At 34.6% G+C, this 27,050-nt stretch overlaps 1 protein-coding gene across 1 annotated transcript; it reads right to left on the reverse strand.

The window, feature by feature from the left end:
• Positions 1 to 698: 698 nt before the first annotated feature.
• LOC127878758 (glutamate receptor-like) lies at positions 699 to 27,019 on the reverse strand. Its single transcript, XM_052425286.1, has 19 exons — positions 26,782 to 27,019; positions 25,004 to 25,209; positions 24,598 to 24,651; positions 23,931 to 24,092; positions 23,126 to 23,212; positions 21,032 to 21,148; positions 20,293 to 20,400; positions 18,753 to 18,860; positions 16,462 to 16,704; positions 15,506 to 15,581; positions 11,460 to 11,611; positions 10,077 to 10,432; positions 8,396 to 8,594; positions 7,710 to 7,794; positions 6,661 to 6,834; positions 5,264 to 5,373; positions 4,101 to 4,250; positions 2,884 to 3,015; positions 699 to 2,070 (listed from the first exon to the last, which is right to left on the reverse strand). Exons 1-19 carry the CDS (start codon positions 27,017 to 27,019, stop codon positions 1,996 to 1,998), a joined length of 2,832 nt encoding a protein of 943 aa, XP_052281246.1. The 3' UTR covers positions 699 to 1,995.
• Between the last annotated feature and the right edge of the window lie 31 nt (positions 27,020 to 27,050).

Below are 27,050 nucleotides of genomic sequence, written 5' to 3' on the forward strand. Positions count from 1 at the left end.
GGTTATTTTTTTGAGCTCCCAGTTCTATGTCAGCTCTTTCTCATATATATTTTGAAAAATTTTCAGGAAAAAATAAGTCAATTAGAAAATGTGCTTAACGCATGCGTCAGTCACGCTGATTCAATGTCAAAGTCACATCTTTTGAAAACATCTGTATCGGTAAGTGATAGTGTTATTGGTCCGTGTCGCGTGCATTTGTGTTGTGGCCAAACTGTTATGCAATTGGTAACTTGCAACAAAGAACGGAAATCGTGTTGATTTTTATCATATAATATCTCTTTTTTTCTGCATATTGAACTTCGTGTTGTGTAGATTTGCTTAAAATTTAACAATATCTAAAATGTTGATGCAATTGTTTGGGAATTCTTAAAATATTCACAGGACGCTGCCGTTATTAGAGTGTCAATTTCATGGAATGATTTGTTTAAAATGCACATTATCGGTATCATGAATCGAAAACATAATCACAAACAATATAAAGTATTTATTGGGTCATAGGTATATAATATATATTATGAGACGGTAACTCATATGTAAAAAGTATTTAACTATTAAACATGGAATACAAATGTAATTGTATCTTTGCTACAAACAAAGGCTACTAAAACGCATGAAAACAAGCATGTACACAATTTAACGAACCCTTGATATTTATAATTCTGATTTGGTATGTGTACTATTTAACCATTGCACTGTGCCATAGGAAATGACACTATTACGAATGCATTCATAAAAGGGTAAATCGACTATTTTTAAACTACCATCGAATTGTTTACTCAATTTCTTAATACGAATCGATATGAGTCGTGTTCTGAGAAAACTGGGCATAATGCATTTGCGTTAAGTGTCGTCCCAGATTAGCCTGTGCAGTCCGCACAGGCTAATCAGGGACGACACTTTCCGTTGTTATGGTATTTTAAGTTTTAAGGAAGTCCCTCCTTACCGAAAATCAAATTTAGGCGGAAAGTGTCGTCCCTGATTAGCCTGGTACGCACTGCACAGGCGAATCTGGAACGACACTTTACGCACATGCATTATGCTTAGATTTATCAGAACACGACTCATATGATGAAAGTGATACATATACACGAACATGAACTGCACGTGTTTGTTAACATGTGACAAAACCATACATGTACATCCATGCTAGTACGAGAATAACTTAACAATGGTTACAACATAACTGTTTACTACACTTAAACGCCATCGCTAGTAAAGCTTTTTTTAGTTCATGTTTTACATGCCAAAGTACTACAATACAGTTTATTATACTATGTAAAGCAGTTACAAGCACCAATATTTTGATTATAGGCTGTTAACAACATATACAGGAGATGTTCTACAATAATAATGGTATACACAAAGAACTATATCAATATTCACAATATTTCCTTATTTCACAGACATTATTTGTAGTTTACGTAAAACACTCCTCGGTGATATTTTGAAACTAAAGCTGTCAAAATTCGGCTTCTGTATCAGAGATCAACATCGGTGTATTTCGACTCTTTTAATCTTCATTTGACATTTCATAATATTCAAATAGACGCTAACTGCCACATCTAAGATGAATATCATATTCAATTTACAATAGCATTTTAACTTTTACCTTTTGCAATCATTTATTATCGGGCCTTTCTTATCAAAATTGTCCCAAATCCCAACTTCACATATTCTAGCGTGATTTTGTTATCCCAATCTTGCACATTCGCACTGTTCAGGCGTTGTTTAATCTGCCTTCAGATTCGCTATGATATAATTATAGTTGCCTCGTATGGTTAAGACGTCTTTTTCCTCAGTACTTATATGCATGCTCAAAAGTCAAAATGTCACCCACGTTATAGTAACGTCGTTTTGCCTTACACTAACATGTATCTCTCTAGCTGCGTCGATATCGTCCGGCTGTTATACATATGGTTATGAAAGTTGAAGGTTCGTCTTGTACCCCAAGATTCATTCAATTACCATAACAACGGAATTATGACATCATCATGCTCAAACGGAAGTGTTGGCGTCCATTTCAACGGTAATTAGCGGCGGAGGACTGCTAGGGACTGGGTCATAACTAAACTGAAAACATACAGACACGATTGAAGTAAGATTTGTTGTGGATAGACATGAATTTAAGCGTTAACAGCAGACTTTGAATAATAACAAGGAATACATTCTACGCAAAGCATACTTTTTGGGGATTTTGTTTGCACAATTAAATACATGTTTGAATAATTTTAATTTTAACAGATAATACATACAATAACTATAGTCAATAACGAAATAGAAAAAATGTTATTATATTTGCAGATATTAAACACAACATATCTAGACAAAGCTAACTCAATGATTAAAATCAAAATTTGCAAACTTTCGATAATATGCTATCTTTAGAACACCAGATTTTATTGAATGAAGTCCAACATCTAAAATAAAATTCATAACATGACATAAACGATATGTCCAATTGTCCTATGTTACAAACAACAACAAATCAGCAGACTAAATTGCAAAATATCGGCAATTTAAATCACACAGTTTGAACAAATATCGTAGATATTATAAAAACTTACAAAAAGAAACCGAAATTAAACAATTCAATAATCTCAAACTTAAACGTACATCCCGACAAAAAGACTTTACAGAGTTGTGACTACACCTACATCAACTTTAATTAAATGTGTTAAATGTATTTTTTCTGCATTGTATATACTAATGCTGACAAATGTAAATTGCCATTTGATATACTATACAGTCTATGCATTTCCATTTGTTACTCTTATTAAAGTTTGCAATATGTGTATTGCCATAAGCTATACTGTAGATACTTATGCCTACAGAGCTGACAGTATATGAACTGCAAATTGCTATAATGTATAAACTAATGCTTACATAGCCGGCAGCCTGTGCATTGCCATTTGCTGGAGAAGACGGTCCATTCTGCGTCTTGTGATTTCCTGTTTCGTCATCTGTGGCGTCATCTGTTTGCTCCAGCGTGTCAGTTCCAGGCATCATAAATACCATCTGCAGAATTGAAAATATTCCAATTAATTACACCAACACTATACTTTAAGTTTTTGAATAGTGAATAGTATCATATTAAAAGATACGAAAAGTCCGGCTGATATAATCAAGTACTTAGTAATTATCTAATTTAACATAAATGTATACATCTTTTATTGAGATCATACATGAAACGATAGCATTGCAAAAACTTAAACAATTAAATATGTACTATAGTAAGGTTAACATGCAAATGTTAATTCTTCTGGCCGGGTGTTTGCGTTTATTCAAATATTAGTAAAAACACACACAAAATAACGTCATTAAACTGACAAGTCCATCCGTGTATATGTATGGTTCATGTACTTAGAACAACTAAACGTTTGTTTACATAATGTTAGCATCTTGGCTCTTCCTAATTCTCTCTATGAATAAATAAAACAGCTATATTACGTACACGATTTTAAGTCATTGTGTGATCTATAGCCCATATCCTTAGCTGATTTGGGATTCAAACTGTACCAAGTTTTATCAGAATTGTCGAAGGGACTCTGACAATATTGCTTCGTTACTAAATTTGCGCAAACGTTCCCTTTATGTAGACGTATTAATATTCTACCTTCACCTTGAAACTATGGGAATAAATTTTGCTCTTGAAATATTAACTTTTTTCCAAATTAAATACGTTCCAATATCGATACGAATTGAGTGTTGAATTGCTAAAGTTACCATATCTACTTGATTTAATGATTATTGTGGCATTTTACTTCGAAATATCATCATTCCACAAATAACTTATTGAACAGACATGAATATACACATACACTATATCAATATTAAGAATATGAAGTAACCTCAAACGATCATGTACCTGTTAGCGAGAAACATGGTATCGCCTACGACATATTGTTTTTATATTTTGGTCATTTTTTCAATTAATTTCGAAATGCCACTATGCAAAATAAACCTATAGGCTTGCTACGAAATATGTCTGGACCAACCAGCAGACAAACGCACCAATAAACCGACACACCAGTTAACCGCACCTTACCAATATGTCGGACTCCACCACTTTGTGAAAAAACATAATTTTCCTTAATACGTACAAGACTTCTAACAGCGGAAGGCACTCCATCTGGCTTGGATTTGATGTACAAGAACTCGCATACACCCACTATTATGGCGAACACCAGCCCTGCTATCAGAATGAAATAGATTCCCGCAACGTTACTCAGTGAGAGACTCTTCTTCTTCGACTCCTGAAATATATGTGTCTTGTTCTGAGAAAATTGGGCTTAATGCATGTGCGTAAAGTGTCGTCCCAGATTAGCCTGTGCAGTCCGAATAGGCTTATCAAGGACGACACTTTCCGCTTTTATGGTATTTTTAGTTTCAAGGAAGTCCCTCCTTGCCGAAAATCAAGTTTAGGCGGAAAGTGTCGTCCCTGATTAGCCTGTGCGGACTGCACTTGCTAATCTGGGATGACACTTTACGCACATGCATTATGCCCAGTTTTCTCAGAACGCGGCTCATATAACAAAACTCATGAAACTTAAACACCAGGAGAGCATGACGCCCCCTTGTTATCTTATAAGTAAGATATATATCTTATGCCCCGTTATGAAACAACTCTCCCACTCCGCCTGATCATGATATGATTGTCTTTACCTTATGTCTCCTGGTGTAGCCTAAACGCCCGCGTTATCATACTATTAACGCTTACGTCATGTCTTGTATTTGGAGCCACGCTTTCCCTCTTGTTATCCATCATATTACATAGATATATTATGTCCCGTGTTAAAGCCATTTTCCCTCGTCTTATTCCATTCGAAAAAAATGTCCGCAGGTTGAAGCTAAACTTTCGTCATGTTTTTCTTGTGTTTGTTTCGAAGTTAATGAGGTCCTTCAGCGCCATTATGAGACGACTAATATTGTGTCTCAGAACTACCTTATACACTTTACTAAACTTATGAAAGTTGGGATGAATATTTGAATCATATCTGTAATTTCCAGCTAATTGATTTTTCATGTAAAGTAAGTACCTTGTACCTCTTGTTGAAGCCACATTCCACATTGTTTTACCTCTAGTAAAATTAACCTATATCTTATCTCAGAGTCACTAACCCGCTTTGTTATCCTACTGGTCACGTAATACCTTATGTTCCGTGTTGGTGCCACCTTTTTATACATCTTATTATACAAAACCTTTATTTCCAGTGATTTAGCCACACTCTTCTTTTGTTTTCCTCCATGTAACGTACGTACGCACCTTATGTCCTTTGTTGAAGCCACACTCCCCCTTGTTTCCCCACCAGTCCTTCTTCATACGATCTATGACACCTTCTTCCGTCAGTTTCAGAACGCCTAAAGTGATTTCATCTCTGAAAAATAACTAAGTTAAGAAATTTGTCTCACTTCGTACAAAAGCTCCTTTCCTCTTTTCTTAGTCACGTCAGATGCCGACAGTGTTATTTCCGTATAAGGTCAGTTGCTATGTAAAGTCAGTAACGTTAAGCGACATCACGGATGTAAACAAGATGGCATCATGAAATTTAGTATAGCTACTTTTTCCTGTTATAACGCGGATGCTGTAGACAAACATGTTTGCCAGTAATATAAATTATTAAAACTATTTTCGATTTACCTCAAACGGTGGGATATAGAGTAGTATCTTTATATTGGGCTCGAGAAACGCTACCCCACAATATAAATCTTCTAACCCTGTATACCAACGTTCTTCTCCAATATTAATTAACTGACCCTGTATCCTACCACCCTCGTGAAATATTAATTAACTGAAACTGTATAAAACTTCTCTCACCCAAAATTAATTAAGCGACCATGTATCTCATCGCTCTCGCTCAATTTTAATTAACTGATTCTTCATCCCAACGCTCTCGCCTAATATCAATTTATTGACCATGCATCAAACAGCTCTCGCCCAATCGTAATACACTGATATTTTATGCCAACGCTCTCACAATGTATCTCACCGCTCTCGCCCAACTGAAGTTTACTAATCCTGTAAGCCACCGCTCTCGCCCAATATTAATTGAGTCGTGTTCTGAGAAAACTGGGCATGATGCATGTGCGTAAAGTGTCGTCCCAGATTAGCCTGTGCAGTCCACACAGGCTAATCAGGGACGACACTTTCCGCCTAAACTTGATTTTCGGTAAGGAGGGACTTCCTTGAAACTAAAAATACAATAAAAGCGGAAAGTGTCGTCCCTGATTAGCCTGTGCGGACTGCACAGGCTAATCTTGGACGACACTTTACGCACATGCATTATGCCCAATTTTCTCAGAACAAGACACAATTTATTGACCCTTTTTGCAACTGACCCGCCGAATATAAAAGCTTTGACCTTGTATCATCAGCTCTTGCCTAATATAAATTAAATGACCCTGTATGCCACCGCTTTTGCCAAATTTTAATTTACTGACCCTGTATGTCACATTACGAGGTCAGAAAGAAAGAGTTAGTATAAGTATCGGTCGACAGCAAAACCAAAGTGAAACAAAGTCTACAGCCTACTAAACAATGCGGAAATTCAACAAAGAATCCATTCATCTACGTTGAGCTCTGAAGCGTAACTTGTTAAACTTTGAAAATGTATCAATTATGTTCATCAATTATGAATCGCATTATATAATGTTATTTAAGACAAAATATATACCTTAAGATTGACAACTTTCTTGTCGCTATTCCGTAATGGTTGGAGTTTATATTGTGACCCACTTTCATTGTGTTGCAAGGTTTTTGATTATTCGCATATTCATTGTATACTGATTCCATAAGGAAAGCGTACTTTCCCTTGGACTCCCTCACACGTTTTATACCTGAAAGCAAATATGCATTGAGTAAACTGTTTACATATTGTTTGAAATTCACAAGTTTTTACCTTACAAGTATTTATTAACATTGCATTAAATACCACATTGATCTAATCAGTCAAGGTCAAAATCAAATCAAAATCTGCCAAAATCATACTTAAGATCAGAAAGTCTAAGATTCTTTAATACAAACAATATTGTTCGATAATAACTTTAACTATGTCGTGCTTACTATAACCCTTTATCCCCGCAGAGTCGCTTTATTGTAGGACATTACCACTACTGATTGAAAAATGTTTGCTTTATTAATCGGCTCTAGCAGGGAAAATTAGTGAAGCGTTTATTTTATGCGTCAAAAAAGTTGAGATATAAAATTAACAAACGGCAATAACCGTGAAATTATAAATAAAGTTATTGTAAAGTGTTAAATGTTAAAGTTATTGAGTACATCTATGATGTTTCGTGTTGAAATATCATACAATGGTCGGTATTGCTAGTAAAGAACTGAAACATATAGCGTACAATAAGTCTGAAGATATCTGAAGCAAGAGTTAGTTCTTAGTCAGTTCATCTCCCTACAATGAGATCTTAATTCATACCAATACATTATCAAGTTGATACCTCATATACTTTTCGAATTATGATATCGACAAAATGTGTATCATCTTTGTTTTGAATACCGGTGTACTTTTTATTACATCTCACTTTTATGTTGAAGTTAATATTTCCCTCAAATGTGCAATCTTTTGTATGCCATTGGTTTGTGGTTAGAATGCCATCTTGTCATCGCATACGATTATGATGAGAAAATAATTTACTGACTGACATATATTTCTAATTCACTGAAAAATGATACATTGCGTGTATCTTTTCAGGCATACCTTCCTCCATACTTTGAACGAACACAGACGGTGTTGCTGACTCCATATAATACCACATGCGCGTGTAGGTCGGCACGTTTGAATTCTAAAAGGAACAAAAAAATGGCGAGACATTATGTTATTGCATTCTTAAGACCATTTGCGATGTTCATAAGGGCCTCGTTTTGTGACAACTGCGCTTAATGCAAGTGTGAACCGTGTAGTCCGAGATAAGCCTGTGTACAGGCTAATGAGGGACGACACTTTCCGCTTTTAATGAATTGTTCAATTAAAGCAAGTCTCTTCTTCAAGAAAACCAGTCGAGGCGGAAAGTGTCGTCCCTGATAAGTCTTTGCGGATTTCACAGGCTACTATGAGACGACACTTTACGCACATGCATTAATCCCACATTTCCCAGAATGCATCCTATACATTGAATTATTCTTATTTCAAGGCATGTACTAACAGAGAAATCACAAACGATCAGAATAGCATGCCTAATTGAATTAAACGGTTATAATATATCAGAAATAATGTGATGCTGATGTAAACAAGTGTATTGCTATATGTGATAAGATATCAATATCATAGCGAATTTGTTTTAATTAAACAAGTATCGAGGTAACAATCCTTTTAGACACATATACATGACGTTGTTATATGAGTATTTAATACCATGTAATCTAGACAACATTTCTTAACAATACCTTAAAGAAATCTTGTGTTGACCCAGAGGCCAGCGTCCCATAGGCAATTTCAGTTTGCTTGGCTAAGTCATCAGCGCCTTGTATGGGTGTTAACAGCTTCTCTATCGTGAGAAAGGCGGCAAGATTGGCGGTATACGACGATATGGCAATCAGAACGGCAAACCACCAGGCACCGCCTAAAATACGGCCCGGTACTGACCTGAATAAGAAAACGATGATTGATTACGAGTATCAGGATGGTGACAAATGGAAAATGTGTGCTAATAATCTTGAGCTGTGACGAGAAAATAAAAGGAAAGCAATTAACTGAGTTTATATAGGGTGGATTATTTGTGCCAATATTATTGTTCATGCTATTAAAGGACAGAAACGAATCATGTATTATTTTATTTAAAAAAAAACAACTTTATTTATACGCAATAGAAAAGGGGAACAACTAATAAACCACAACCTGAATAACTTGTCATGTGTACGTTTTAAAATTTGACATTTGAGTGTAATTTTATTCCAGAGAAAAACACACATTTTTTCAGATTGTTTGTGTTCTTACAACTATCGTCCTGTAAAGGGATATAACCGATCAATTTACTACATAAAGACCTTTAGAATCCAGAAACATTAATATCAAGTGAAGCTGATGGATTATCCCCGACAATGCACTGTGTCAATTTATGGGGTAATTGATATCATGGGATCAAGACAGTGAGTCAATTTCGCTTGTGAATGATCAGTTCAACATTTTAATAAGTCCCGAAGATCTTGAACAGCAATAAAAGCTGCCCTTCACGTTTTTTTTTAATTGGTATCGTTATGTCGAGCATTGGCATAGAAACGAAACATTTCTACAAAATCAATGTACAATTACTCGCTTAAAACTATTGTGAGAGAACTCACAGTGCAATATGTGTATGCATCTGCAATTTAAGTTTCAAATTTGGATAGTTGTTTTTGGTTAAGTGTTTGTTTTAATTCGTATGAAAATTAATACATCTCCTTAGAGACTGTCCTTTTTGTCATCAAAAGACAATACATTCCTGAAAAAATTGCGGGATGGCGTACCTGACAATATGTTTATGTTTACAATGTTAAGAAACTGCATGTTATGTTTTATTTCGAAATCTTAGTTTTCCTGAGATGCAACGCATAACAAACTAAACACTTTAAAAGACTAGTTTTCATTGTATTTGTTACAAACGTTTTTTTTTCAGAGTCTGGATTCAAATCATCTGATTGATTCGGTTGCATTGGTTATAAACTATTCATTGCGTTGAACATGCATCTGGTTATTACTATGATTAAATCAACTGTTTAATTATGGTCGGTATACTAAATGAATTATATTCAGTACATATTTTCCTGACATAAAGTAATTATTTGAAAATAAATTCGAGTTAATTTTTAATATTGAATCGGTATATCTCGTGGTGCATTTTGTATATAAAATATTAAATTGTTCCCATATTCAGCAATAAATTCCGCGGTATTATCATTAAAATAGTTATATACAATTCAATCATTCCATTGATTTCAAAAGGGCAGATAAACCGACGACTGCAGCCATAAAACTGACGTTCATACAATTACAAACTATTTACAAGCAACAATAAACACTGATAATGTAAATCGTTAATTTCACAACAAACATCATTCTCGCTCATGTAGAGATGTCACGTGCAACTACCTTGGACACGCATCGTCGCAACCTTGCAGCATAAGCGAGCCCATCGCGAACAATAGCGAGTTCGGTAGGTTGAATTTGTTGTAATCAATCTTGCCCGTTACCGGGTGGCGCCTCCACTCGGCCCCACTGACGCGACTGACGAAAAAGATGCCAATGCCAACGGTCGCATAGCCCAGAACAAGGCACAACCAAAGTTTTAGCTCTAACGGTTGCATGAAGGAGAAGACTCCGGGCTTCTGGACTTCCGGCTTCTTGATCATGATGCTTAATCCAACGTCCATGAACGGTTTAGAGAAATCCACAACCTCCTCGCGTTCACTGGTGATTGTCAAAGGGGCTACAGCCACCTCAGCTTCCTGTTGCACAATATAAAAACGAAACGATGAATAGTATACTAAAAAAGAGGCTTCTGAGGATCCTAGAACGCTTAGCTGAAAAACTGTAGCACTGTTGTATATTTGTAAAGACTCTTAAAGGGACCTTTTCACAGATTTGGGCAGATATTGAAGTTTGTTATAAAATAGTTTAAATTTATAAATGTAAACATTAGATGTAAAAAGCTCGTGTAAAAAAAACAAGATTAAAATTAAAAAAAGAAAAAAGTAGCCCTCAACTGGGCTCGAACCACTGACCCCTGGAGTAAATGTCAAACGCTTAGACCACTCGGTTATCCTTGCTCATACAATGGGTGATGTATTTTATACTTAATATAAGCAATTCGCGTAGTGTCACAAAATATAACAACAACAGACCGTTCCAAATTATGTAATCGTTTCGCGTTGCAACGCTTTATAATTTTCAGGTTTTTAAATCGTCAAAAGATGCATATAAGGGCTAATTTAGAGCATGGTAAATGTTCTGAATTACTGTTTCCTCACAAATATCATAACTACAACGAATATTTGTGAGTGAATCTGAAACATTTTGTTTTAATTTTGACAATTTACCAAACCGTGAAAAGGCCCCTTTATTTTTTTCTACTTTGGATGACAAAGGTATAGTTTGAAACCTTTTGAACCACCAACGGGTGTGGTAATTTTTGATTCCAGAGGCAAAGTTTGCTTTGTAGACGACCACGTTCAACATTCCCAATATGAAAGTCCTTTGAAATTACATTAAGGCTTTTTAAGGTTATTCATACATGATCTAATGTTCAAATAGTGACCGTCGGGTCGTTGCCACTTTTTACACTAGGGGCATGATTTTAACACACGTTTTTGGTATGACTTTATACAGTCCATATGGGCCCCAACGGTGCATGTTTGCTGGGGATATAATTATTACAAAATCATATATCACCGAAGTAGGAAGTATTTAAGGAAGCTTTACGCCTTTTTTAACCAATCGTAATTTGCAAGGACTAAGTACGTTTTACAAACTTACTCCACGCAACAACTCCCCTATCATTCCATTCCAGCTGGTCTGGTTGTTCGAGTCGTATTTTTTTACGCCATACATCCCATCTTTTACAAACATAAGCCTGTACGGTTTATCCAAGTAGTGAAATAGTCGACGTGTCAACTCAGCGCAAAATCCTGGAATAAACCAAACATGTGACTCAAAGAGTAATGATTCAACTTTCATTATATAACAAACAATTTTGTAAGTGATATTTAAATAACAAGTAATTAAAAAAATAGAATAACGCCATGTAGTGTAAAATAAAATACTGTGTTTTCGAATGAATATAATTATAGGTGATATTCAAACAAGAAACTGCTGCTCAACTGTTTTGACAAAGAACACAATTAGGAATGCAAAATAGTTGTAAACAATGCGGGATGAAGCAATAAACCTGGGCACGGAATGATACAAATACACGAAGAGGTAATCACGTTATAGTCAAGATGACAACGTCCATGTCGATACAGGTATTTTTCGCCGTTTTAAACCCTTTATTACATTTTTTTTTAATTTGTAAATGCTGCTCACTTTCCAGCAATATCATTAAGAAAATGATCAGCTTTTATTTCGTATTCATACTAGCTTTACATTTCGACTTTACTCGCTACGAATATTCTAAGCATGAGATGTAATTGTGTGATCCCGTATAAAAATTTCGTAGCGAGTAAGGTAAAAATATAAAGCGAATATTAATACGAAATACAAATCAACGCTAATCATATTATTGCTGATATGGTTGGAAAGAGAGCGGCATTTAAACAAATGATAAAAGTAATAAATGGTATAAAACGGCGAAAAATGTGTCGCGACCTTGCCGTCGCAATCTTGACTAGCATGTTATTACCCCCTCTGAAATACGGTCCCCATTTAAAGTGCAGACACATTAAATAGCCGTCATCAGAGGTTAATCAGGGAATACACTTCGTATTTATGGAATTTTCCTTTTAAAACAATTTCTTAAAAACGGAAATCCATTTAAGACGAAACGTTTTGTTCCGGATAAACATGGTCGGACTGCACAGTTTATTCTAGATCGACCCTGTACGCATATGCATTAAGCACGTTTTTCCCAAGAAGCTTAAAGTGTGCTTGAATAAAACTTTTTCCCATTACTAGTTTTTATCAACAAATCTTTAATGGTTGAAGCGGGGCTTTTTAATATCCGAGTCTAACATGATCGAAGTTTTATTTCAGAACTCCAAATCGTTGTTTACTGACTTATCAAAAACGTGAAATACAAATCACACATAATTTTTCAACAACAAAACGCGCACACGTGGTCAATAGACATTGACATGCATAACGAATTTGAAACAAAGGATATAAGTAGTCACTTAAAGGTGTGCATATATGTTGAGTTAAAAAAGCGAATTTTCTCTATCAAGTATAATTTTTCACTGGTAAAAACCATTTCAATTCATATTATTTGTATACGTTTGCGTTAAATGTTTAATAATACATTATGATGAATGATGATCAACACTTATTTTATGGAAATATGATAACATTACCAAAAAATTTACCATGCTCGGCAGTCTGTTAAACAAATTAGAGCCACATAACTAGATTCTGCTTAATTCAATCATTCTGTTCATACCTGTTGTACAGCATTATTATCCTTACTCACTTTCGTGCTTTTAATTCGTTATAAGGTATGCATAACCTCACTCAGTGTTCAAGCCATCATTCGTTGCACAATTTTACTAATTTTTATCAATAATAATACATTTTGTTGCACAGTATTAATAAACTTACTTCGTCTTCATACCTACCGTTCGTTGTACAGTATGCTTAACGTTACTAAATGTTCATACAGACTATTCGTTGTTACGTATTAAAAACCTTTCTTACTGTTCATATCAACCATTCGTCGTAGAATATTCTTCACCTTTCTCAGTGTTCATATAAGTCATTCGTCGTTATAATTCGTTATAAGGTATGCATAACCTCACTCAGTGTTCAAGCCATCATTCGTTGCACAATTTTCCTAACTTTTATCAATAATAATACATTTTGTTGCACAGTATTAATAAACTTACTTCGTCTTCATACCTACCGTTCGTTGTACAGTATGCTTCACGTTACTAAATGTTCATACAGACTATTCGTTGTTACGTATTAAAAACCTTTCTTACTGTTCATATCAACCATTCGTCGTAGAATATTCTTCACCTTTATCAGTGTTCATATAAGTCATTCGTCGTAGAATATTCTAAATCTTTCTCAGTTTTCATATCAATAATTCGTCTTAAAATATTCTAAACCTTAGTAGGCATTCATATCAACCATTTGTCGTAGAATATTCTTCACCTTTTTCATTGTTCATATCAGTCATTCGTCGAAGAATATTCTAAACCTTTCTCAGTTTTCATATCAATAATTCGTCTTAAAATATTCTAAACCTTAGTAGGCATTCATATCAACCATTTGTCGTAGAATATTCTTCACCTTTCTCAGTTTTCATATCAGTCATTCGTCGTAGAATATTCTTAACCTTTCTCAGTTTTCATATCAATAATTCGTCGAAGAATATTCTAAACCTTAGTCAGCATTCATATCAACCATTCGTCGTAGAATATTCTTAATCTTTCTCAGTTTTCATATCAAGCATTCGTCGTAGAATATTTTAAACCTTACCCAGCATTCATATCAACAAGTCTTTGTAGAATATGCTTAACCTTACTCTGTATTCATATGAATCATTCGTCGTTGATTTTTCTTAACCTCAGTCAGCTTTCATATCAACAATTCTTCGTAGATTATCCTTTACCTTACTCAGTATTCATATAAATTATTCGTGATAGATTATTCTTAACCGTTCTCAATTGTCATATCAATCATTCGTCGTAGATTATTCTTGACCTTTCTCATTGTTCATATAAATCATTCGTCGTATTTTATTCTAAACCTTTCTCGGTTTTCATATCAATCATTTGTCATAGATTATTATTAACCTTTCTCAGATTTTATATCATTTATTGGTCGTAGATCATTTTAATCGTTCTCAGTTTTCATATCAATCATTCATCGAAGATTATTCTAAACATTTCTCAGTTTTCATATCAATTATTCGTCGTAGATTATTCTTAACCGTCCGCAGTTTTCAAATCAAATATTCGTCGTAGATCATTCTTAACTTTTCTCAGTTTTCATACCAATCATTTGTCGTAGATTATCTTCAACCTTTCTCAGTTTTCATATCAATTATTTGTCGTAGATTATTCTTAACCTTTCTCAGTTTTCATATCAATTATTCGTTGTATATAATCATTTACCTTACTCCGCATTCATATCAATTATTCGACGTAGATTATTCTAAATCTTACTATGTATTCATATCAACTATTCGTCGTAGATTATTATTCACCTTACTCAGTATTCATATCAATTATTCGTCCTCGATTTTGTCATAACCTTTCTCAATATTTATATCAATCATTTGTCGTAGATTATTTGTAACCTTAATCAGTTTTCTCACTGTTCATACCTACGAGTCGTCGTAGATTATTCTTAATATTACTGAGTATTCATATCTACCATTTTTAACGTTACTCAATGTGTATATCTACCATTCGTTGAACAGTATTCTTAATGTTACTCCGTGTTCATATCTAAATTAGTTTATACAGTATTTCGTTACCTTACTCGGTGGTGCGGTGGTCGAGTGGTAACACACAAGTCTACTATTCCAGAGGTCCCCGGTTCAATTCCTGACCGGGACACTGGAAATTTCAGAAATGCTTCAAGTGTTTCCCACCCAACTAGAGATGTACTGGTATGAAACCCAGGTAATTCTAACGTGTATCGGTGCTATACACTGAGCACGTAAAAGAACCAAGGGATCTATTCACAAAGAGCTAGGGTATCGTACCCGAATTCCTTGTATCTCAATACTGTCTCTTCTACTTGCTGTCTCTTCAGCAAAAACCAAAGGACCCCATTGGAAATAAGTGCTTGCACTTTCATGGGTTATCCTTGACTGCAAGGTCAAAAGAAATACATACATACATACTCAGTGTTCATACCTTCGTACCTATCATTTCCCAGCCATGGTTTTCCATCTGACATAACGCCTTTCTTAACCATTAGAAACGGTTCATCCTGTAAAAAAGCACTCAGGACTTACAGGATAAAAAAATAGCACGGAATGGTTTTATTATTTAAAATCTGTATATAACATGAGTCAATTTTTCTGGAATTTAACATACTGTTTAGTGTGTGTTGTGATTTAAATGTAGAAACAAACACGCTTCCAAATCTTCATTAAAGTACGTATGGTGTTTACCACATTCTATTACTCTTAGCAAAATGCGTGTATAGTACATGTTGTACATAACAACTTCTTTAATCGTTAAGTAAGAATCCAAAACAAATAACAGATAACATATGATATACAATGACAAAACATTGGTACGTTTGGTTTCAACAGTTTTAATAGTGTATGGCCAATACAGCAGGTTGAGAAAATCGTCCGCTTTCCTGTTTTCAATGCGGATTTAAGTTTAAATAATGATTTGACCGCTTATATTAGTGAACGACGACGATCGGCGAACTGTAAATGAACAACGGGAACAAGTTTGAACTGGGAACAATATCTTGTGAAACAGTTGCGTGATAATAACATGCATATAAATAAAATACAATCATATCGTGAACGTTTTAAGTCTCAAAAAGCAATTTTAATAGGCATTGTAGCACAGTTATGTGCACCTACCTTGTTTATAGTAACTTTTACACTTTTATTTCAACAACATCTCAATAGCACTATTTGCAAACAGAGTATAGTTACTACTTTGCTAACATATCTATCACAACCATTTACAGCAACATAATCCAAGTCATCTGCTGACGTAAATAACACTTCCGATACGTTATAAATTGATTTACTAGCATTTAATGTGATGCCATTGGTTGTCGCTTTGAATGTGAATTTATAAGTGTTATGAAACTCTTCAGTTTCAGACGATTTGCTTTCAACGACTGTGGTCTTTGCCAGCTTCTCTGAAGAATCGAAGAAAAACTTCGTAATGTTGCCGCGCTGTCGCCCTGCTTTACCAAGTTCCGCGTTCATAGCTCGGACAGTTTCAGCGAATGACATACGGTCTTCCATCGTCTCCGTGTCAATTCTGTCATCGGTTTCTAAGCGGTGACCGTACTGATGGGAATTATGACCGTGTCGGTGGAGAACAGTTCGTGTGGACTCCTTTGCCGAAGGATGTGGTGGCTGGAATACAAGCATTATTGAGCGAACATATTCAGTAAAATGCGTTTATCATTTTTCATTGATAATTTCATGGGTTGTTATTATATGTAAAATAGCTTTGTGTAAATTAAATTATTCATATTTCTGTAATTAAAATATTTACGCATAAATTCTCAAATTATCATGAATTAAATGTATAAACTGTAATATTCGTGTTTGTGATATATAACAAATAGTGTGTGAAAGTAAAGTGATTAATTGCAATATACATACGTGCAAATTGCGCTATAAAATGTTAAAGGTGAAGCTTCGCGCATCGTCTTTGTTGGGTAAAAGATGTGCTCGTGTAACAAACATTCGATCTTTCATCGAGCGGTGTTCATTATACGTGAAGGTGCGAATGTGTTTTAATAAATATGATAAAAAAAACAAAGTTTTTACTTCATGAATCTATGGGTATAGTATGATTTAAAACAATTTTTAAAGTATAATATATAATACAACAAAGGTAATCAATGAATAATGAATATAACTTTACTTACGTTTGGAGCGTTTCATCAAAAAAACATTTTTCGTCATTAAATATTTGAGGGGTTTTACGTAAAATATCACCCTTTTATAAAATAGAAAATGCGTTATACACTGTAAGCAGGATAATGGCAACATTGATGTCCCATACAGCAGTTTATCTTGCAACAATTTGTGAACATTTATCTCATAAATCGGATTATGTGATTGCGATATCCATTCAATTTTTATCCCTATCGGCGGCTTACGATGTAATGCATTTTTTCTTTATACGTTACTATACAGGTCGAAAGTAATACAATCAGTGCATGATGACAAATGAATTTATTTTCAAAGAAATGTGTTCTGAATGATGGTTCTGTAAACCGAGGCGTACTAAATTACAAAAACCCTTGGCAAACAGGTTTCCCCTACAGTCCTATACGCCATAACGTGTGTGTACAGCTATATTTAGACGTGTTACGTTTATGTCAGTAATTAACAATTCGTTATTAATAGGAAGTGTTTCGTGTTCCATAGACTGGATAAATATATACATATACGAAGTGGTTATTTTATATTAATATAAAACACGCGATATATGTGTGACGAATTTTGAAAACAAAATGAGTGTTATTTTGTTGTAAATTTGGAATACCGGTAGGTAAGTTTGTTGCTTAGAACTTACGCATCCTTTAAAACAGTTGTGTGTAAACTTGGTTTGGAAAGAATTTTTCATAATTGCATATTTATCGGAAAAGCAAATAGACCAACATTTTAAAACATTCGTTCTGAACAGTCCTTGCGATTTTTAAAACAATCGTGTTTCTAGTAAGCACAGGTTGCTACAGCTCGCTCTATTGTCTTTTTCATATCATCACCTGATAACTGACTGCATCTCGCCACCAGCCATGTACGCTCTATAGCGGAGGGGGTAATCACGTGATGATGAAGGTTGCGAAGTCCATGCCGAGACAGGACGTTTTTGCCATTCTAAACTCTTTATTTCTTTCATTAATTATTTCATTAAGCGAGATCACACAAATGCAGCTCCCGATGAGAAAATTAGCGAGTAAATTCGAGACGGACGTCGCCATCTTGAATTTTCTTTTGAACGTCACGTGATTACCTACTCGGTATAAGATTATATACACATTGCGGTCTTGTACTGTATTAATGCTCATATTTATTCATTCATGTACTTTAGAATGATGTACTCCAAGATTAAAAAAATTGAATCACGATTTGTGATATACACCTCTAAGCCCATTGTGCAATATAAGTTTACAATAGTGAACATTGCAAAACTGATTGAATCAAAATTTTGTGGCGAGGGGATATAACAGTGATATATGATAGGTCTCAGAAAAATAATAGTGTTTTAAACGTGCGAAAATAGCAAGTGATAAAATATACCAACTTGCAGCATTTAACATAATGCTCATAAAATTATGTATCATGATATAAACGACATAGCCAAATAATATATCATTTGAAACGTGTGACGTTTGCAAGTGAACAAATGAATGACTGGTGTAATAACATAGAACACTTTTGCTTACCAATGTAGATGTGACCATGTATACACCGCGATCAGTGGAGGTAGTGTTTGTCGTAGGGAACTCCTCTCCTTCCGTGTACACCCCACCCCGAATTGACCACTCGCCTATCTGCAGTGAATCACGTGTGTACGTGTATATACATAATTCCAATAATGGGAAAGAATTAACGCGGGAAGGAGATATTATTCAAAGAGCGAAGGCCTCTTAAAAACATTGGAGCGGAACGACCTGACAATATGCGCATGTATACCATAAAATGGGAAGTGCATACATATTAAAAAAATATTCGGATCCTTAGTGCGTGATATATCGCGCAACAACAAAAACTTTGTTAGAAAATGGCATATTTATCACAGTACCCTACCTAACTAAAACACGATTGCACCGACACGGCTAGTCAACGTTGTTTATGTCCACCCTATATTGATACATAATATAAGATATATCATTAAATCTGAATCATTGGTGTCTGAGATCCCACGCGGAAACAAAACGTGACACCTTAATAATCAAAGTGTCATTATTCCATGACAAATAATTGGAACAGGAACAACCTTACCAGAGGATGCTTATTCCAACCTACATATATGCTGTCTAACAAGTTTAATCAAATTGTTACGGAATGACGGAGGGATTGACAGAAAACGAGTAGGACGGAAACAGTTATGAAAGGCATCTGTTCCAGACCCATGTACATTCAATTATATCAAAACTAGGATTGGAACGGACACACAAAGCGGCGACTATATGCTACACCCTCGTTGGATTTATATATTACTGACACAAATCGATATCTAGACAAATACAAACTATCAGTTTTACGGTCACCGCAATAAGGTTATGCGTTTGAATCATATTCTGTAGTACTATTTCTGTTTTATTCGAGTTTTGAGACCTCTGATGAATTTCGTTACCCAGAACGTACTCCGAGTGTGTGCGTAACACTACGATTATTTTGTCAAAATCAAGATATGTGTTCTAGTATTCACCTAAAATATGAAATTTTCTTTGTGGTGTAGAGATCATTTCCGCAAATATTTTAAGTTTGTTTGATAGTATTCTTATTTTAGAATATTGCATATACATTAAAGTACAGTACTTTAAAAAAATGAAAAAAAAAGACATTTTAAAAAGTATGAACAAGTCCAATTATTTCGCAAGAATTTTTTTCCATGTGTTATAACTTAGAACATGGTTTTCAAATCCCTAGGCTTAGGTAGAGTAATTAGTTCCTATCTCATAAGTACTCCATGTAAACAAATTGTTTGTTGAAATATAAGTTTATTATTATATATGTGCAAAATTAGTCTTGCTTTGTCAATATTTAGGTTCATTAAAATGAATTTGTAGTTAACTGGTTAAAACAGCGTTTAAACTTGGAGGAATGTCTGAGCATTCTTAATTTTTCGGAAATATTTTTCTTTCACTTTGAGATTGGATACAGACTACCATGACACTAGGAACTAGGAACTAGTCGAAAAAAGAACAGTATTCTAAATGTCGTGTATGAGTGCTAAAACCTTAAAACAAACAAACCTACTTTGTTCGGTCCAATGTTCAGGCCAACATTGTATACGTCGAATTTGTATTGCTTCCTAAATCCATATTCATCGAACTCGATATTTCCTGTAACGCCATCAAAGTGAAGCTAAAAGTAAACAAGAACGTGATTGCCTTATCGTTTTGCCAGACAACAGAAGGGTATAATCGTGCAATTATTGATATTGGAGTGCCTCCCAATAGTGAATAAAGACACACACACGCTTCTGGCTAATACAAACTGTGATTTGGAGAGCTCTTGATGGAGAAGAGGTATTACTGGAGGTTTTATAAAACTAAGTGGAAGAACGTAAAAAAGAAAACCCTCCCAGAAAATGAACTACGTTAAATGGCATTTTCGGCTTATAAGACGGAAAAATTGATTAAAAAAAAAACACTAAAAATTAGTTTCCGGAAAAACGCGTTTTTTATTTTTGCGCATTTATCATAGTTCTAATTGTATTAAGTAACAGTCGGCATTTTATGGTGTTAGACTTAAGATTAAACGTTTTGCTTCAAAACTTCAAAAACAATTCTTTTATACTTCAATCATCCAAATGCATACGTTTATCTTTTGAACAAATAATTAACGCATACTTTAGACATATTAACTGTAAAAAAAATATTATTACAGTGTAGGAATTAACATTGAAATATAATGTTTTAACGAATATTTCTACTAGACGACTGACCACACACATTCTACGACGTATGCCACATCTTTATGATGTGTAACCCACCTTCTTCATTCCTTGCGTGAGCGCTTCCCCATGCATCCACGGGACGGGTGGATCAGCGTCACATGGTACGCCACGTGTTCTGTTGTGGTTGTACACTTCACCACGGCGGAACGTGTGCTAAAACAGTGTAGGTAGGCGATGCAGCGGGCGTTGCATAGATAAACATAAGGATATATAGTGCAACTCGAGAAACGTGATAAGGGGAGCAATTCCTGATACCATCCGCTTATTATATATTTTAACAATGTACCACTCGCCTAGCTTATTAAAAAACGCAATATACGATATACATAATTGATTAAAGCTTTTGCCATCGATTTGGAAAGTATTTAGGGTTTAAAACCGGTTGAAATCCAGATTACAAACCTTGCTATAATAAGCATGAAATGTATGAATAAAGGAGTTTTGAAACGGCTTATTGCTAAGTTCGACTCATAACTCGTCCAGAAATTATTGTTTAGACCTTAAAATAACTGAAACGAGTTTATTTGGATCACATAATTTATGTTGAAACGCATTGATGCACTATTTATGTGATATAATTGTTGTAATTTGTTCTGAACAATATTGCATCGTTGCTCTGCATACATCTGAGCAAGTTACAAGAAGCAATAGTGTGTTATAAGTCACTTAATATGTCCGCATGCTTTTACCCATTTACATAAAATGCAAAGCTAAGATAAAAACGAATGATTTACTGTTTAAATTGTTTTATACTTCTCTGAACAATATGTGAAGTTATTTTTTTCATAATTAGGTCATGTACTTTTCTAGGGAATTCAATTAAGAGTCAAGGTTTATATTGATTCAGAAATAGCCCGCTGGGAAATTTAATGATGTTATGCAATTCAATACTTCGTCCACAGTTGATTACGAACGAAGGTTCACATAGCAATCGAATTATAATACCCCCTCTCTAGTCGTTGGATTTGTTTATTAAATCTCTTGATCGCTTTGAAAAGTACAAATACATTTATGAAACACTCTCTCGCGTGCTCTGCTGATATAATAAGACAAGTGTAACTAGTTCGGGTCACGATAAATATATTCAGCAAGATCGATTGTGTATTGGCTGAACAAATGTATCATTTTATTCACAGGAATATCTTAGTTTTGACATCGAGAGGAATACCATTTTCGGATATTGTAATGAACGGCTTCTGTATGCCTGTATTTGTGAGTGATTGGTTTATGCTTACAGTAAAAGAAAAACAAAGCACTCCGTGTTACTTTTCTACACGTAGCTTCTGTTATAAATTACTGAGTATACTTAAAACGGCTGCATGCTTATTAAGCCTTGAATATGTAACATACAGTGACTGTGACTTATAATTATGACAGTTTAATTCATTAACCCATTATACAGAAGCGTTTCTTGATAAATAAATTATAACTCAATCATAATGGTACATTTTGTGGTAAGATAATCTTATTCTATAATACATAATCTATGCCACTATTGACATAAATGCAGCAGATACGTACATGGGAATACACAATTTAAATAGATATTACAAATAAACACGGCAGTAACATCCGTATAAATACTTCATAACTTTAACTAAAACTTGATATGAATGACTTTTGGCAAAATGCACCAGTCTGTTAATCTTAAGTATGCTGAAGGAATTCTCTTTAAGCTGGCGTAGTTTACCTTAAATATGCTGGAGGAATTCTCTATAAGCTGCCATAGCTTACCTTAAATATGATGGAGGAATTATCTATAAGCTGGCGTAGTTAACCTTAAATATGTTGTAGGACTTCTCTATAAGCTGACGTAGTTAACCTTAAATATGCTTTAGGAATGTTCTATAAGCTGACGTAGTTTACCTTAAATATGCTGGAGGAATTCTCTATAAGCTGGCGTAGTTTACCTTAAATATGATGGAGGAATTCTCTATAAGTTGGCGTAGTTTACCTTAAATATGCTGGAGGTATTCTCTATAAGCTGACGAAGTTAACCTTAAATGTGCTGTAGGAATTTTCTATAAGCTGACGCAGTTAACCTTAAATATGCTGGCGGAATTCTCTATAAGCTGGCGTAGTTTACCTTAAATATGCTGGAGGAATTCTCTATAATCTGGGGTAGTTTACCTTAAATATGCTTGAGGAATTCTCTATAAGCTGGCGTAGTGTCCTTTGAATGACCTCTATTGCGTCGACAGCCAGTGCGGCATCTATCTATTATCAAACATATGGGCCGTGTTCTGTGAAAAAGGGGTTTTATGCCTGTGCATTAAGTGTCGTCCCAAATTAGCCTGTGCAGTCCACACAGGCTAATCAAGGACGACACTTGCCGCTTTTATGATATTTTTTCGTTCTAAGAATGTCTCTTCTTTGCAAAAATGTACGCACATGCATTAAACCCCTTTTTCACAGAGCACGGCCCATATAAATACTCAGTTTAAAGAAAATTTATTTTAGCTCGATTGCATCAAAAAGTTAATAGAAACGCTCTCGAGACCGTTTTCTGGGCCTACAACCAGTACTTGGTGTCTTTGGGGAAGATCTAGAGAACGATCCCCGAGTGGGGATCGAACCCGTGACCTCGCAATCGCTAGGCGGACAACATTTCCATTTTTGCCAAGGCTAACTTATATAAATACTTGAGATTTCTATATTAAGTATAATAAAATCAAACTTGTGCGGCCAATGAGCTTCTTTTTTAATATGTGAAATGTTTCAGGGAATTTATAACTAAATGCTTTTATGGATTCACCCCCTCAATTTCTAGAATGAAAACGTTTCCATTTGTAAATGAACACACCTACAATATATACGGAATAGATAAAAACAAGGACATCAACCGTTACTTGAGACAGAAAAATATGTCTAGTTTACTTATGTTTGATGTGACGATGTCTCATTTCACATATTGTGTATAGTGCTTTTAACTTACGTGTATACTGTCGTTGCCTGCGCCGGGAAACAAGATTGGATTTAGCCCCCGCCAGAGCTTCAGGAAGTTCTGTACAAATGTTGACGAGTAGTTAACGAGCTGGAATCCGGTGATATTGACGCCACCATAGCGATATCGCTCCATATTAAGATTGAGAAAATCCTGAAATATGCATAAAGAATCTACAAGCATTTCTCAAGATTAGAATTTTTTATATAATAGTATATGTCGTTTTATATCTATGATTATCGGAAATTTGCGCCACAAAGAATAAACATGTTTCCCAAGCAAAATTAATAATCCTTTCTTATTAGTTTTGCTGCGATCAAATCGATATGATTATTTTTTCGAATACCGTGTTTTTTTAGCCAACACATATTCGATAGATAGGTTATGCATTTTGAAATGATCTCATTAAAAGACGTATCGTGTTATAATGTACACAACTTGCTTTCGTCATTTATAAGTATGTAAGTACAAGATAAATTGAGTATAAGAAACACAAAACATGCGAACACTCGGCAAGAATCATGCTCTTCTGTTTCAAATACTTTATGACTATTTTTATTTTTGTCAAATACTAGCATTACACATCTTTTTATAGTTCTTAATTTTAGTTAAGGGCATGTTTTATCAAATTAATAAATGCTTTTACGCAATATCTTACCATTGTACCCATTATATAGTGGTAGCCATGTTTGTTCATGCCTACTTCTCGAATCTACAATATGTATAAACATGATGTAGTGGTTAAAACTAGGTACAATTAAGTAAATTACCTTAGAAAATACGGCGTTCGGGTATATGCTAACGTTTGTTTATTTTATATCAATGATTATCATATCATATCAATTATTGCAAACAGAAAACAGACTGTCACTTTGCGAATCAAAACAGGTATTGGTGACCTAATTATATGTGTACAATTTCGTTTATCTTAAAAATATATCTAGTATAACAAATGTGTCCGCATGCGCAGTTTCCCACTATCAATCTTTAAAAAAAACAATGTCGTTTTACAACGTTAACAGTAATCAACACCTGCGTTGATATGCATATACCTGTCTACTGACCTGCTTCATAATTTTATAGTAGTGCGACTCCTTGGACAAATCTAGAAGAATATACTTGTTCGGGATGTTGTCATCGTCCGCTTGCTTATCCAGTGCTCGGAGATCCTCATGCGCGTTGTCGATGTCTTGTAAACGGCGCATGCGCACCGTTACCAGGTAACGCTTCTTTTCAAACGTCCGAACCAATTCCTGCATCCTGTACAATCCTATATAAAATAAGTTAACTTTAAAAGTTGCCTGAGTTTCATAAAACCTTTATTTATTGCTGGTTGACAATTGCTTTTTGCATATTTTTACAATGGTTTAATAACATACGTGTATCTGTTATCTACATAATTATATTGTTTATGCGCTGTCACATGTGCTGGTATTTGTGTACTCAAGTTCGTCAGTGAATTGTTTATTATAGCCGTATGGACATCAAAACTATAATATCAACACAGCATACGTTTGAAGTATATAACAATCTTGTCTTGGGTAGGGGCTTAGGCAGCTTACACACAAATGAACACTGAGAAAACACAATAATCTGAACTTACAACGATTTTTTTCTCAAATATCTTTTAATCGGCGCTTTGTCCTTACCTAATTAATTTTTGTTCGTTCATACTGAAATATTTATTAAAAGTAATCATACATTTCACTCCCATCGCTTTTTATATTGTTTTATTCACGCATAACGTAAATTTATCTTAAGCTGATAGCATTTGGAATTACCAACTATTATAGACAATTCAATAATATCATAAAATTATGTGAATTACATGCTAGCGTAATATCTTGCTCTGAAAGATCAGTTCCAATTATACGGAGGATGTACATAGTTATAGGCGCATGTGTTGTTTGACGAGAATATACAAAATGATCAAGCATGTTTCGTGAGATGCAGTACAAAGATTTTTATTTACCACACACAAAACTCCCTAAGCTCCATGCAGCGTTTAACAAATGAAGTCTCGAAATTGGAGACTTTTTTTACCTAGCTAACGCTAGGACATGAAAATCCATGAATGTGTCAATACTCATTCTGATTAACGACAAATCGTTCTTACATGTCCTATAGGGAGAAGAATATTGTCAAGGGCGTATACAATGTTTGTTCCAGGTCTCAGGATCACAACAAAACTACCGTATGTAGGCAGGATTTTATTAATGTGTGCTTTAGGATACCTTAACAAGAGTTTTTTTTTGCAAAATATGTTCCATAGCATACCGGTTTTATGATCCTTAAATATAAATGTTAAAAGAATGAGATAAAAGCAAAACAATTATTTAACCAAATCCACAATATAACTCTTTGAGCAAGTAAAGAGTTAAAAAGTAACAAACAAAGCTGACATATTCAATAAATTGTTCTATAATCGGGTAATTGTGGAGAAGAATTAACAATTTATTTCACAAACCCAAGCTATATAAAATTTTACAAAGCTTACTATATTAAACCTTTATGCACTTCATCGTTTATAAAATGTTCGGTGACATTTTCGCGTAAAATAAGAGTAAAATGTAAATTTGTAAATTGGCGACTGTCTGGGAATAACGAAATACTCGAAGGCACTTACATTTGCCGATTGATTAAATTCGATTTTCTTAACAAGAAATGAATCCATTATGTAAATGATCTTAGACTGGAATGGTCTTAACCGTTCGAAATGTAGTGTTGAATATTATGTATGAGACAATCTCTAAAATTCTGTATTCAAAAGGTGATATTTATCAGTCTGGTTATAATCAAAATTTGGAAAGAAAAGGAGTAGTTCTCAAAAAATTATATTTACCCTCTTCAGAATCGTACACATAATGGTAGTTCCTCCATCCAAAGTGTATTATAAGGTCAACCAAAGCTTTGGTGTGAGAAGGTTTCATATGCAGCTGGAACGTGGACAGGTGTCGTTGAACATTGTCCGCGAAACTCGGGGACACGTAGGGGACGTGAAAGGTCTGCGAATAAGCCTCGATGATACTGCTGGACTCGAACTTGCGTCCGCCAAACAACATAAAGACACCTTTCTCCATGTGAGAACATACTGAAAGTAAATCAACAAAC

The sequence above is a fragment of the Dreissena polymorpha genome, chromosome 4 (genome assembly GCF_020536995.1).
Source record: "Dreissena polymorpha isolate Duluth1 chromosome 4, UMN_Dpol_1.0, whole genome shotgun sequence".
Taxonomy (NCBI): Eukaryota; Metazoa; Mollusca; class Bivalvia; order Myida; family Dreissenidae; genus Dreissena; species Dreissena polymorpha.